This window comes from Pavona decussata, unplaced genomic scaffold (assembly GCF_977016875.1).
Source record: "Pavona decussata unplaced genomic scaffold, jaPavDecu1.1 SCAFFOLD_130, whole genome shotgun sequence".
Lineage (NCBI taxonomy): Eukaryota > Metazoa > Cnidaria > Anthozoa > Scleractinia > Agariciidae > Pavona > Pavona decussata.
This window is the reverse complement of record NW_028145544.1, coordinates 2,634,734-2,648,903: the sequence shown is the minus strand read 5'-3', so window position 1 is coordinate 2,648,903 and position 14,170 is coordinate 2,634,734. Positions and strand designations below refer to the sequence as shown.

Here is a 14,170-nt window from a genome sequence, read left to right as displayed (position 1 = left end):
AGGGTTGCAATCTCCCATGCGCGTAAATCTATTTATCGATGTCATATTTTCAAGGGAACGTCGACAGTTTGACGACGACATCACAAGGGACATGAATGAAACGTTTCTGTCCCTACGATGTCTTCGGACGACTTGCCAGCCTTAAAATCAAAATAGCTGAAAAGGAGAGAAAAAAAAAAAAAAACAGCCGACAGCGGTACCTCTGGACACGTTGCCGGAGCGTTGTACCATGACGATGCACCACAAGATTTCGGCCCGCGGTTTGCTTATGCCAGCCGGAGATGGTTCCGCGATGCTTTCCGATACCTTGTCCCCGACAAGACAGTGAGGGAGAGAAGAGTCGGCCCCTAGACCATATGAGACAGATCCCTTTCGTTGGCACCTCAGTTCCACCTTACTGACTTACCCGAGATTCAGCCATGTATATATATGACAATATAGTCATTTTGTCTTCCATGTGGTACGTTTTGAGGTTTGAGCATGCGCACGGGCTAAAACGATATAATGACAGAAGGATGACTGGTGGTCAAACGACCTGTAGTCTTGGAGGTACCGCTAGTCTTGGACTCCTTTTACCTTATTTCATTCTTACAATTTTTATTGCCGTTTCCCCGAAAACGATTGCTCCTTCGATGGATTGTTGGCATTGTTAAGAGAACCAGGTCGTCACTCGAAGAGCTCTGTGAAAGCCCTTTCTATTTTTCTGTTTTTGTCAACACTTATTACTGTGCCATGTAATGAAAATGCGCCACGTTTGTTACTCAACAACTCACCTTTCGCCTCTTGATATCTGGTGACATCAATCCTAGTCCTGGACCGGTTTCTGCTTCGACTGCTGGTAAGATCAATTGCCTCGTGATGAATGCCAGAAGCTTAAAAAGTAATCACAAAGACAGCACAACAAACTGGCAATCCGTGTGTAACCTCCATCGCTTCCAGGGCCTGGTGTACGCCGAAAACTCTGACGTTATATGCGTCGATGAGACATGGTTGAACCAAAATATCAGCAACTCTGAAATATTGCATTCTGGCTTTACAGTATTTAGGAGAGATCGGTCTGATCTAGGTGGTGGTGGAGTTCTTATCGCAATCAAAACAGCCTCCTTCAAAGCTGTGAAAGAATTTAAATCTGAATCGGGAGCCGAACTGCAACAGCTTGAGATCATTTTTGCCGAAATTACTACGCTTACTGGTCAAAGAATTTTATTCTGTTTTTGCTACAGGCCACCCAATGAAGACCCAAGTCGATAATTATCTGCATCAAGTTTGTGACCAGTTCGACAATATGGTAATTTCGGGTGACTTTAATTTGCCAGACATCCTCTGGGACTCCATTGACAGCGCATCGGGTGTCAACGAACTGACCTTTATTGAAACTCTTCACGACCACCTCTTGACACAACTCAACAAAAAACCCAATCGTGGCAACAACGTACTTGACCTTGTAATCACGAGCGTACCGAACCGTGTCAATGTAACCGACATATCGTCTCCAAAAAATACGGGGTTTTTTACAGACCATAGCGTCATTTTTTTCCAACGCTTTTATAAAAGCCCCACCAAAAACCCTGAGATTTGTCTACGATTGTGCAAAAGGTGACTTTGAGGGTCTGCGTACGGTTTTGTTAGCAATTAACCTCTCTTCGATCATAGCCAATGACGGTATAAATACTGACATCAATGGAAAGACACGTTTCTTGCAGCGGTCTCTGACTATATACAGACTAAGAGGCTAAAGGGACGGAATCCCATACCTTGGATGTTTGGTGCCATACTTAATTTGATCAAGAAAATGGACTCTATAAGACAAAAGCTGAAACTATCTCCCTCGAGCCACCTAAGGGAGAAGTTAAAAAACTAGCGCAAAACAGTTAAGCACATGCTGCGAAACAGCCGTGATGAGTTCAATTCCTTGGTTCCGTCGAGTCCGACCTCAACACAAACCCAAAGCCTTTTTGGCCTATATTGCAGCTGAATTCCAAATTGCGTACAATTCCTGATCGAGTCTCGACGCCAATATCAGCTAGTGCCCAAAAAAACAAAGGTGTACAAATTGGTCATGTACGCCTGCATCTCTGACAAGGCGAAAGGACCATAGGCTAACGCCCTTTGTACGAGTTGTTACTGTTACTTGTTAGCAAGTACAGAACTATCGCAAATTTTGCCAAACAAAACTAAATCATTATTTATACACTATTTCAAATGTTCATTTATGATTTTATATCGTTAGTTTTCACTTGTTTATGAACTACAAATTACATCTGGGAAAAGCTCTAGAAGTCTTTATGCGGACCGTTTTCACATTAAATAGCCTAAAATTTGAACTTCCTGTCGCACAAATGTCAGGCAAGAAACTTTAAGACTGGTAGGAAAGAACAATTATATAAACATCAAAAATTCTTTTAGAGACTCACGGATTTTAATGAAATTTGTCCTTTTAAAATCTGAATGTTTTCTTCCACAAATGCAAGAAAAAAATTAAGAAATTTAAGACTAGCGAATATGTACAAACTACCAGAAATCCTTTCACTGTTGAACAAAATATAGTTTGTATGGAAAAATTCACGGCTCCAGTTAATAAATTTGCCAGCAAAAAGTACAAAAGTTGATTGCGGTTAACAGCTGATATTAGGCATGCGCAAGGAATTGTCTTCTCTGTCGACTTCTCAGCCTGTGATGACTTCGTTGGTTCATCCGGGATTTTCTTTGGATAGCAAACTTCGCATCCTCCAAGTACTGCGCCTTCAAGCCAGCCTGCGTTGTTTGAAGCGGTTATTAGAATGTCACAGAACAAAAAACTTGAGAGCAGATGGATGTTGTAGGCAATCTGAAAAGAGATAAGATGATATAATTATGAGACAAGGTGGCTCTAAAATTTTGATTCTGAGCTAAATTCTACAATGACTTTCTTAATAGTAAAGATGTTTCCTACCTGCTGGCTCTACGAAAATTTGAGAGTTAAAATAGCACTTTCCTGTGGTGCTTTTTATTATGACGTACAAGGTGGTTCTAACTTTTGAATCTGTGGATGGAATCCTAGAGTTTAACCATTCAAATGAAAGCTACTGAGCAGTACTTTCCTGTGGTGCTGTTTATTATGATGTACAAGGTGGTTCTAACTTTTGAGTCTCTGGATGAAATCCTAAAGTGTGACCATTCAAATAAAAGCCACTGAGCAGTACTTTCTTGTGGTGCTGCTAGTTTGCCAATTGAAAAAACATTTATTAGCCCTCTGGACGAGATTATTCATTAAAGCTGAACACACCTCCCACAAAACAAACGATAAATTAGCCATTCTTCTTGAAATAGGGCTGACAAATTGTTGTGATGCTTGGACCAGAAGGAAAAAGATGACATCCGTTGTAATCAGGATTAATAACGTATTCACCCACTGCCCAACGGTGCTCCTGAATGGATAGAAGAAAATGTGATAATTTTAAGCAAAATATACATGTCCCACTGGCTTGCTCACTTGCAGCATAACTAGATAAGGTTACTTATGTTCAGTGTTGTGAAAAAATAATGGTATAGTCCATTGGACTTTCAGCGGGCCTTTCAGACCAAAGATCTGAGGGTTGTTGGTTGAAGGCAAGGTTGGTCTCTACATTTAAATGTTTCCCCACATCATCTCTCTTCACCCATGCCTCATGCCTGGACAAATGACTTTATCCAGTGGATAAGTCACTATCTAGTGGACAAAATGTACCCCAATATCATTAATAGATTTTACCCACTTGATAGCGCCTAATCTGCTGGATAAAGTTATCCACTCTCTGAACAACTGGGCTGGGTTGTTCGAAGCTCGATTAAGCTAATCCCAGATTAAAGCGAACTTCCAAGGTTTGATTCGAGGTTTATAACTCATCAATAAAGATTCTTCCAAATGATTTTTGTCCCTCAGTTTTGACCTAGAAATTAACCTTTAGAATCATTTTTAACGAGCAAGATGAAAATCTCGATTAATTTTTGATCATGAATTAGCATTAATCGGCTTTCAAACAACCAGGTCCTAATGAGTACAAATGGGTACTGACAACATGCTCCTAGGTGTCTGGCATTGAATCAAGGGGAGAGTAGCAATAATTCTCCTTAGACTTGCCTCATACTACGGGAACTAGGTTAAACACTGGCTATATGGGCTTGAAGGGATTTGCTTGGATTAGGCCTATCACAGCTCACCTTTTCTGAAAGAGAAACTTCCCTAGCTGAACACCAATGAGGTACAAAGCCAAATATCCAGCGCAGGAACAAAGCCCTTCACGGTTGGCATCTAGAAGCCCTTGGCGTGAATCGTCTCCTTGACTACCATGTAAAACAAATGACCTCAAACCAGCACAGCTGAGTAGGTACTGATATACTGAAGCTAGTGCTAATCCTGATATACCATACCAACTACGACCAGGAATAAGTCTAATAAGTACCGTTGATAAAACCTAAAGAACATCAAGGTAAGACATTAGAACTGGGAATGCAGAGTAATAACTACTGTGACCGTGGTTTGGATATGTGTTCCTAATTACAGTCGAACCGGTATATAACGGCCACCCTCGGGACTTGAGGAACTGGCCGCTTGATACAGGTGGCCGCTTAATACAGGACCACTAAAAATACTCACTGGGCGTGGTCTAATGTCAATTTTAATGGCGTATCATACAAAAACACTTCATGCAAGGAAACAATAGGACAATCAACACTCTTTCAAGCGATCGATACTTAAACGTTCAGTGCCAACTTGTAACTTAATGGTATAATATGCGCAACATTGTGTAAAAGTACTATGCAATAAACATAAATTGTCCTCTACTCTTCTACGGTATTACAGTGCTCTATTTCTATGACTTACAGTCCACAACAAAATATCTCATTCTGTCATTTCATAGTTGTTACGCTCAATGTTCAATGTCACATGGCTGAAGAACAAGCTAATTAAAGATGAATTTCTTGCTAGAGAGTAAAGCATATTCAAAACAAACTTTTTTTTCGCGTTCGTGATATGGTATTGTACTTCAGCACAGTGCGGACATCTGAAAAGCGTTAACGATATTAAACGGCCGAGTATCAGCTTACAGTAGCTTTGTACATGTTATTTCTTTATAGTGATGCTGGATCGCATTTTAAACACAATAAAATACCGCATAAAATAACATGGCTTAGTTTCCATTCAAGGGTGGCCGCTTAATACAAGTAAAAATAACAAAGAAAGACAAACATAGGACTGCTACAGGGCGGCCGCGGCCGCTTAATAGAGGTGGCCGCCTAATACAGGTAACAAATACAGTGTTTGTATGAGCAAACAATCGGGACTTTGAAAACTGGCCGCTTAATACAGGGCCGTTATATACAGGTTCGACTGTACCAAAAGTATTGCCAACTTTAGCCTTGAATTTCTCAAAGAATTATTGATATTATTTTTTGTTTGAGAAGCCATATCAAACACTCAAAGTGTGTTTCATCAGATATCCAAACAACTTAAAGTTGTCTCAGTGTTTGGATATCTGATGAAACATGCTTTCTCGTGTTTGATATAGTTCTTCTCAAACTCATTAAACTCATCAAACTCAAACTCATCACCGCCGACCGGTTGGCTCAGTTGGTTGAGCATCGAACTACCGTGCAGGAGGTCGTGGGTTCAAACCCCGGCCGGACCAACACTCAGGGTCTTTAAATAACTGAGGAGAAAGTGCTGCCTTTGTTATGACATCTGCAAATGGTTAGACTTTCTAGTCTTCTCAGATAAGGACGATAAACCGTAGGCCCCGTCTCACAACACCTCAATGTTCATAACCCTGTGGGACGTTAAAGAACCCAGACACTAATCGAAAAAGAGTAGGGCATGGAGTTCCCGGTGTGCTTGTCTGGTCTTTGTGCTATTTCATGATTAGTAGTAGGAGGAGTCTCGTTATTGGAACTTATCGTTCTGTGAGTTCTCTCCTGTCAGAGGTTCTCCTCTGGCGAAGTTTATAAATAAATAAATAAAAAATTCATGAAGAGAAAACAAAGGAAATCACTACCGTGAAGGAGGTTTGGAAATGTGATTTTAATTATAATAAAATTTTGTGAATCATTGCTTCGAATTTCTCCAAGAATTATCAATAGTTTGAGAAGCTATATCAAACACTCGAAAGAGTGTTTCCTCCTATTTCCAAACACCTCCAAGTTATGAGGCGTACTTCTCGGTGTTTGGAAATCGGAGGAAACACTCTTCCTTGTGTTTGATCTATTACTTCTAACACTGCTTGAGCATAAACAAGTTTCACACAGCCTAAAAAGTAACAAGTGGGAAACCTATATAACAGAACATTATTGAACTTGCTTGTTCAGTCCATATTGGGAAAACATTGGTCTTGCCCTTTTTTTGCAAGTCTATGAACCGCACCTTTGGCTCCGTCCACAAACAGAAAAGAACTGACCAATGTTTTCCCAATATGAACCAAACAAGCTTAATTAAGTTCAATAACATATATATTTGGCATGTATACAAAAAAGAGGCAAGAGTGAGTTTACCTTTACAAGGAACAAGGTGAAGAAAAAGTTCCAGTGAACACCGTACTCAGTAACATGCTCTTGATAATCTGTACCTTTCACAGAAATACATCTCGCAATTCCAAGCACTAGCAGTGGCAAAGAGGACTTGAAAGACCGGGCCACTGGTAAAATAAAACCAGTATCACTTGAAAAAATACCCCTCGCTTCGGGCGATACCATGGCATTTGAAATCACAAATGCTCCAACTCCAATATCCATGGCTCCAGTTCCATAAGTTTCAGCCTTTGCAAAACGACGGGGAAAGATGGCAAAATCCACTGCAAGTATAGCAGTGGCTGTTGCTATTAACATATATGCTCTAAAGTCCCCTATAAAGGGTCTTTTCCCAGACATGTCAGAGGATAAGATGGTTTGAAAATGATGATGACTCTGTTTGTTCCTCATTACAAAGCATAAAAATAATATTCCGAGTGACAGAGATAAACAAGTTGCAATTAACATATTTATGTGATCAGCAAGCACCGTGAATGCCAGAAGGACAGGAAGTATTAAGGTGATGTTATCCACAACAAAGCAAAGGCTGAAATTAAAAAGATATACATATTCAATGATGCAATAGAAATTGTTCCAGAAAATATCCATGATGTTGATGTTGGTCTGGACAAACCGGCATCAGATGTGTCCATCTTACATTATTGCTGAGAAACAGGACCAGACATCAGTTTACATAGGCGCCATTAATTTATTTTGATTCTGTCTGTTGTATGACAACTGAAAAGAAACTATTCCATTGTACATATCCCAGCCACCCCCCCCCCCCCCCACCTCTACTCTTGCCCCACCATCCTCTATTCTGGGAGGGTTTTTGTTTTAGTTGTTGTTTATTATTCGTCAATTTTCTCTTTCTTTCTCTTTTTATATTTGGTGTGTGTTGTTGTTGTTTTTTCTTTGTTGAGTGAATAACTAACTGAGTTTCACTTGAAGCTACAATTAGCAAAATATTGAGTTTTCAGATTTTCCTTGAAAGCAAAGAGGGGTACTTGATTACTAAATCAAGATGTCATCATTGGTCGCGTGTAACTAATTCTCAACTTACCAAAAAAACAACCATTTTGAGAACTGAGCCTGTGCGTTCGAAAACAGCACACTGAATATGAATGTCCTGAAGAGCACGGCTACTGGAGCAGTACTAGCAACTTTACCGATCTCAAGCAGTGTTGTTCCGTTTAGATCGCTCACAAATCGTTCTTGAAGCTCTTTATAAGTGACATTCATTGGCATGTCCGTCTCGTCCGCCATTTTGAATTGTTTGTAGTGTCCAGTCTTTCCGAGTGTCGGCCCAGTGTTTTTGAGCGTCGGTCATGAGAACGCCTGACGATTTTAGCCTCTTTTAGCCTGTGATCCAGACTTATATGCGATCGTGACTTTGTAAAGCTTATTGCTTCGCTATGAGCCATAAGGAATTAATTCAGCGGTTCTTTGCTTTGCAAGAAGAAAGAGTGAAAACATATAAAACGTTTGACAGGTAACTATTGAAATGTAGGAGAAAAGTAGTGCAGGGCTGTCTGCAACCTCACACGTCTTCAAATATGGAGAATATATATGACTTCCCCGGCCAGCAATAACAAAGCGCCTTACAGAGGCGTCGCATCAAGGCCAAATTTACGGTTTCAGTTTGTGGGCGGGGGGGAGGGGGGGGGGGAATTAAACAGTACCAGAAACAACGCTAAACATTTCAATTTTTCTCGAAAAAAGGTGGAGTCTACGACAAATAGCAAATTTCGTCTATTATCCGGGAGATTACAGACATAAATCTGGAGACCAGAAGATACGGCTCCAAATCTGGAGATTACAGACATAAATCTGGAGACCGGGAGATACGGTTAAATCTAGAGACTCCCGGATTATCCTGGAGAGTTGACAGCCCAGCTCGTAAATGAACTGACTGTGTCCGCCGGAAAAGGCGTCAGCTCCTGTAGCTTAGGCTATGAGTTTACAGCATGTTGATTTTTTTGCTTTGATTTTTCAGTGGCTTTAAGGAATATCTTGAAACTGCTCCCAGCTATGATTTCCCATCATATCGGCAACTGGTACACGATGTAACACAGACATTTAATAACATATCGAATGAAGTCATCGCCATTGAAACAAAATTAGAGGAGGGTGGTCAAGATGGCATTGGGGATCTTGTAAGAAAAATACAGCTCAAAGAAAAAGAGAAATTAGAAGTGGTACGTTTATGAAGGTGTTTTGAGAGTTAATTACCAGTGATCAGTAACTGACTGGAGTGGCATTGTTAGTCCTCAGCTAAAGCCAAAACCCTTGAGGACAGGTTAAGCCTTACTGGGCTAATACTAAGACCCTTATCACTAGGTGGCCAAGTTGAGTCTTGGGGGAATAAAAAGCTTTGTTTTCACACAGCAAGCCTTGACCAGATGCAAATTCAGTGCAAGGCTTACCGTGCAAAAACAAAGCTTTTTATTCTCCTGGGACTCAACATGGCCACCGTGTGATAAAGGTCTATGAGTGTTGATCCAGGGGCACCCTGCTAGCAGAGCCTTTCTTTTACTTGCTCGATTTTTCTAAAGGAGGCTCTGCTCACAGGGTGATCCAGGGGCTGGTAGTGGATTAGACATGGCTATCTCCTGGACATGCTGACCCCTACCCCCACTCCCCATTTCTTTTTGGACCACAGCTGATGGGCAGGCATTAGTTCAACCTTGTTCCCAGACTCTTTCATTTCTGGGTTGGGGAAATTAAAGACCCTGGGAATAATGTTGGCATTAGTTTAACCTGAAGATGGGTTGAATGGAATTAATTATGAAGTCATAGATGTTGAATGCTCCATTTTGAATACTTCCATACTAGAATGTATGTATGTATAACTTTATTTAACCACGGAGAATCATAAGTTGAGTTAAAAGTTAAAACTCATTACAACTATTCTACTTGATTGCCGTGTGGGAATCCGATATGTCAGATACCTTCTTGAGAAGTTGTTTAAAGTGCCCAAATATATAGAGCCAGGGTTTTTTAGTCTTGGGGCAAGTTTAATTTCACATACGAACCCCGCAAGAGTGCAATGAGTTTACAATGAATATGTTTCAATGCTTGTGTTGCTTTTCATCATTCCTTCAATGCAACTTGACATCTATACTCACACTTTTTCTACTTTTTGTCACTCAGACAGCAAAGTTGCAAATAGCACAACAAAATGTTGCCAGTACTAATCCTCCAGATGACATGGAAGCTGCAGAAGTGGCTGCTTTAAAGTTGAGGTATGCTAAGTAATAAGTGCACCTGTGTATATTTTCCTGAATGAGTACGTAATGTGATCTTGCCCTACTCCTTCCTAACTGGGTTGGAGAAGTGACTGTCATTTGGTGTGTTGGTAACATTTGATGAGCTGTTAGAAGGCCATCTTACAGAATTCCGGGAGATAACCTTGTAACGAAAGAGTACAGTAAACACCCACATTTAAAAACCTACTTTTTCCAAGGTCAGCCTGAATTAGTCTTCATATGTTTATTGTAAGGTTCTTATATAACAGGTGTCTAAAATGAGAAATTTCAGCCTGGAGGTTCTTAATCCATTTGTTCTTTTATGCGGGTGTTCACTGTATACTATATTCCATCCAGAGAGAAGATGAAAACTTCCTGGCACACAACTTCACCTGTTCCTAGTTAACATTTTTACTCCAAATCTGCCCAAAAAGTAAAACAATAATACCTTCATTAATTCAATATATTCAAATTTTTACTTTGAAAATGTTGAAAGCAACATCAAACTGTGATGTGGGGGAGGGAAGGGAAGGGGAAGAAGTACATGAGGGAAAAACTTCCCTTTCTCCCCTCACCCCTCCCCTTAGGAAGGCCTTATTCTCAGACTAGTGTCCACTTCATAGTACTGCTCATTAGCAATTCTCTGAATGGTAATATTTAAATCTTTTACTGCAGTTTGAAAAGACATAATCGCCTTTTATAGTATAATTAACTGCACCAATGAAAAAAATAGGCCTGCAATGCGTGCGTGTAGCTACTGCATTCTTGTTTCCATTGTTATGTGAATACGGTGCTGTTAAGTATGTACAGCTATTTTAGAAAAGGTTGTCGCACATGTACGCTTGGGTATTCATAGAGCGACAACCTTACTGTATACAGCTGTTTCATCTAAGGTTGTCGTGGCTCAAATGTACACACCCAGACCACAAAGGAGCTTGTGAGGTAAAAATAAGTGGTTATTCGACAAATGACTGACATTCTGCAAGATAGAAATTGGTCGGGGCTCAGCCCAAACAATAGCTTTGTATGACTCGACAATATCTTTTCGAAATTTTATTTTCAATGGATTTTTCTCAGAGCGCTCAGATGCGGCAATTCTTAATTTTTCCCCTTACCTTCATTCTTTTATTTTATTTTTTTTCTTCGTCTCTTTCCTTATTTCTTTTTTCCCTTTGGGTTTGGGGGTTCAGGGTGTTGTCTCTTCAGTAGTATCACATTTGAATAAACATCCATTTACCACATCCGCTGAGTCTGTTTGTGGTAGTAATTGAGTGTTTTCATTGTAGATATGTTAAAAGGGTTAATTACTACATTAGTTTCCGTAATGGATGTCTCTGTAATGCGTGTATTCAGATAAGACCTTTAGATGTCGTGCTTGCCAAAGATCATTTATTCCTGTGTTATCCTTTTTGAAAGCAAGAGCAACCCACCCACCTCACCCGGGTTTAGGGTGTTGTCTCTTCAGTAGTATCACATTTGTATAAACATCCTTTTACCCCATCTGCTGAGTCTGTTTGTGGTAGTAATTACACTTGTATTTGTATTTGAGACAAAAAGACGTACTACCAGATTCAAAGTAAGAAAAGCTCTAAACAATAAGTTTGGTTGTATAACGGTCTATAACCTGTAAAGCCTATCGAAATTGGATGCTTATCAAATTTACTACCGGCATTATCGTGCGCCAAGAAAATCGATCGTGATCCCAAGGTCTCCGAAAGCCGCTTCGGCATGCTTGTAAAATCACAGGCGGACCACCCTCTGTTTGTGTCGTGTAATGACTGTTTGCAACTTGAGACTTTATATTCACGCGACGCGATCGGTTGAAATTTTTACTGAGTAGAGATATTTAAAGACGCCTTTTACCTTTATCTATGTTGAAATAAAGTTTCAAGGAAATGTTGATTGAGTCACGCCTGGTGTTTTTTTTTTTTTTTTTTTGGCATTCCGAGCCGTAGAAACCCTTCTCTGGCGCGTTTACTGTTCAACAGTGTTGCCGGCTGAAGGCCAGTACAAGAGTCTCAGGTCTCAAGTTGCAAACAGTCATTACACCACACAAACAGAGGGTGGTCTGCCTGTGGTAAAATCGACTCTATCCATCAAAACAATAACATTGTAGCTACTCGCGCGTGCGCAGTAGCTACAAAAAACTGACCTCCAGCCTTCATTTAGTGGCCATTAGAACTGCCTAACCCTGCATGACTCATGGTCCACTTTGGGATCAGTATTGAGTGATAGATCAAATCAATTCACACGTTGGTTATTTCTGTTTCAGATTACAGAAACTGGTAGATGACATTGTTGAACTGTTGGACGAGCTAAAGTTTGAAGCTGAAGACATTCTTTTAGAAAACACGTAAAAACTACAGAACAGAGCTTCGTTTAATATTTCGGTTCTTGTTGGAGGTTTATCTCGAAGAGCCAATACTTCGAAAAATTATGACTTCCTGGTGACCGTTGCTGGATATAAAGAAGTAAAAATAAGTCAACAGTCGATTCTTTCTGTCAGTTGTCAGGGGCACCCAACAGATATCGTTTCGGTAAATTATCTGTTCGGAAGGCCCTTAATCCGCTACAATTTTCTCAAGAGAATTTTCACCTCGAACTTCCGTGATATGGGAAATTTAAGGCCTTGCGTTTTCGGATTGATAAAAATGTCGTTTCGGGTACCGAAAAAAGGTCAGCTAAGATTTTCGGAAAGGAAATAAGACCTAACATTTTTGGGAAATGGACAAAGATGCCCTAGTAATTTCGAAAAGACTCAGGTTGCCCTAGAATGACCGAACAGGTAAAAATATTATAGCGCGGCCCGAAATGAACCTACAGAGCTTTAAAGGCACTTCAGGTAGCCTAAAATAGCGTTTCAAAGGATCTGAGAGAAAACTGTCGTTGGGTGCCCCTGAGTTGTCGGGCAAGCACGTTCCAGTAGTGTATCAGCTCTTGTAAGCTTGTAATTGTTTTAACTGTGTAGCAGCTGCCATTGTTTTGAGGGTTGGAGGTTATTGTTCTGTTGTTTGTTCTATTGTGCTCTATAAGGGTTGCAAGCCAATCACGTGAGACCTTATGTGAGCTGCTACATCAGAGGTTCGTCACTGCCAATAGGAAGATTTTTTCTTAAGCGGAACATCGATGAAAAAGGCCTGCTGTGATACAATCGGTCCAGTCTACAGTCAGCTCTTGCCTTGCGGACACCTCGCTATTACGGACACCCGATAATACGGACAGCAGCCAAGTCCCCGGAAAAAATAAATTACAGACGTTTGACTGAAATAAATTCCGGTCATTACGGACTCTCGCTATCAAGGACACTAACTCGCGATCCCGAGGGTGTCCGCAATAAAGGGAGTTGACTGTACTTGGACGTCATCTACGGGCCACAGGCGACCCTTACGGCTGGGGATCTTTTATTTAAGTAGCTAGGAGTATTACAACACCCACTTTGTTAAGTTTTGTCAACGGTCTACCGAGCAACGTTTTAAGGCCGGAAAAAACACGACGGCGGAGGACATAAAAAACATAAAGCACGTTTGTTGTTGTGTTAATAATGGTGGTAAAATTTTGAGCTCGGTAATGAAATGGCAAAGATGTAAATAAATGTTCCCTGGGAAAAAGAAGACTTTCTTAAAGTTCCTTTTCAATGGGATATCCTCCCAATTTTTCGGTGACATTCACGGAAAAGATTTCATGTTTCCCCTGACATTTAGTTTCCGAAAATCTCTCCAGGAATTTCCTGTGAAACCGTTTCACAGGCCCTTGATCTTGGACACCTAAGGGTTGCAATCCCCCCTGCGCGTAAATGTATTTAGCGATGTTATGTTTCCAAGGGAACGTGTTTAATGTGCAGAACTGGCTTAAAGGCTATGAATAGAACACAATAACCGTCGACAATTTGACAAGGACGTGACAAGGGACATGAATGAAACGCTTCTTTCCCCACGATGTCTTCGGGCGACTTGCTAGCCTTAATATCAAAATGGCTGAAAAAGAGAGAAAAATACAGCCGACAGCGGTACCTCTGGACGCTTTGCCGGAGCGTTGTACCATGACGATGCACCACGAGATTTCTGCCCGCGGTTCGCTTATGCCAGCCGGAGATGGTTACGCGCTGCCTTCCGATACCTTGACCCCGACAAGACAGTGAAAGAGAGAAAAGTCGGCCCCTAGACCATATGAGACAGATTATCGAAATTATCGAATAATTTCGATAATTTCCTGCAGGAAGTTTGTCACCTGTTCTACAGAGAGTCACGCGACCAGTTCACTCTCGCGTGTCTCCCTCCCTCGCGCTCCACGCTTTTTTTCGCGGCCTTTTTATTTTTCACGTGTCTTCCACGCAGGCTAATGGTGTACGGCTATATCGAAAATTTTCCGTTATAAATGGAAAATTTACGACCGTTCCATTTACG

At 40.8% G+C, this 14,170-nt stretch overlaps 2 protein-coding genes across 2 annotated transcripts; one reads left to right on the top strand and one right to left on the bottom strand.

Annotated features, from left to right (window-relative positions):
- Positions 1-2,397: 2,397 nt before the first annotated feature.
- LOC146468659 (glucosaminyl-phosphatidylinositol-acyltransferase PIGW-like) lies at positions 2,398-7,892 on the bottom strand. The gene is made up of 5 exons (XM_085124450.1): positions 7,583-7,892; positions 6,505-7,066; positions 4,180-4,433; positions 3,266-3,407; positions 2,398-2,827 (listed from the first exon to the last, which is right to left on the bottom strand). The coding sequence occupies exons 1-5, from the start codon at positions 7,783-7,785 to the stop codon at positions 2,438-2,440; spliced, it is 1,551 nt and encodes a 516-aa protein (XP_084980576.1). The 5' UTR covers positions 7,786-7,892; the 3' UTR covers positions 2,398-2,437.
- Positions 7,853-13,663, top strand: LOC146468658 (required for excision 1-B domain-containing protein-like). Its single transcript, XM_085124479.1, has 4 exons — positions 7,853-8,011; positions 8,516-8,717; positions 9,673-9,764; positions 12,040-13,663. Exons 1-4 carry the CDS (start codon positions 7,935-7,937, stop codon positions 12,122-12,124), a joined length of 456 nt encoding a protein of 151 aa, XP_084980605.1. The 5' UTR covers positions 7,853-7,934; the 3' UTR covers positions 12,125-13,663.
- The last annotated feature ends 507 nt before the right edge of the window (positions 13,664-14,170 follow it).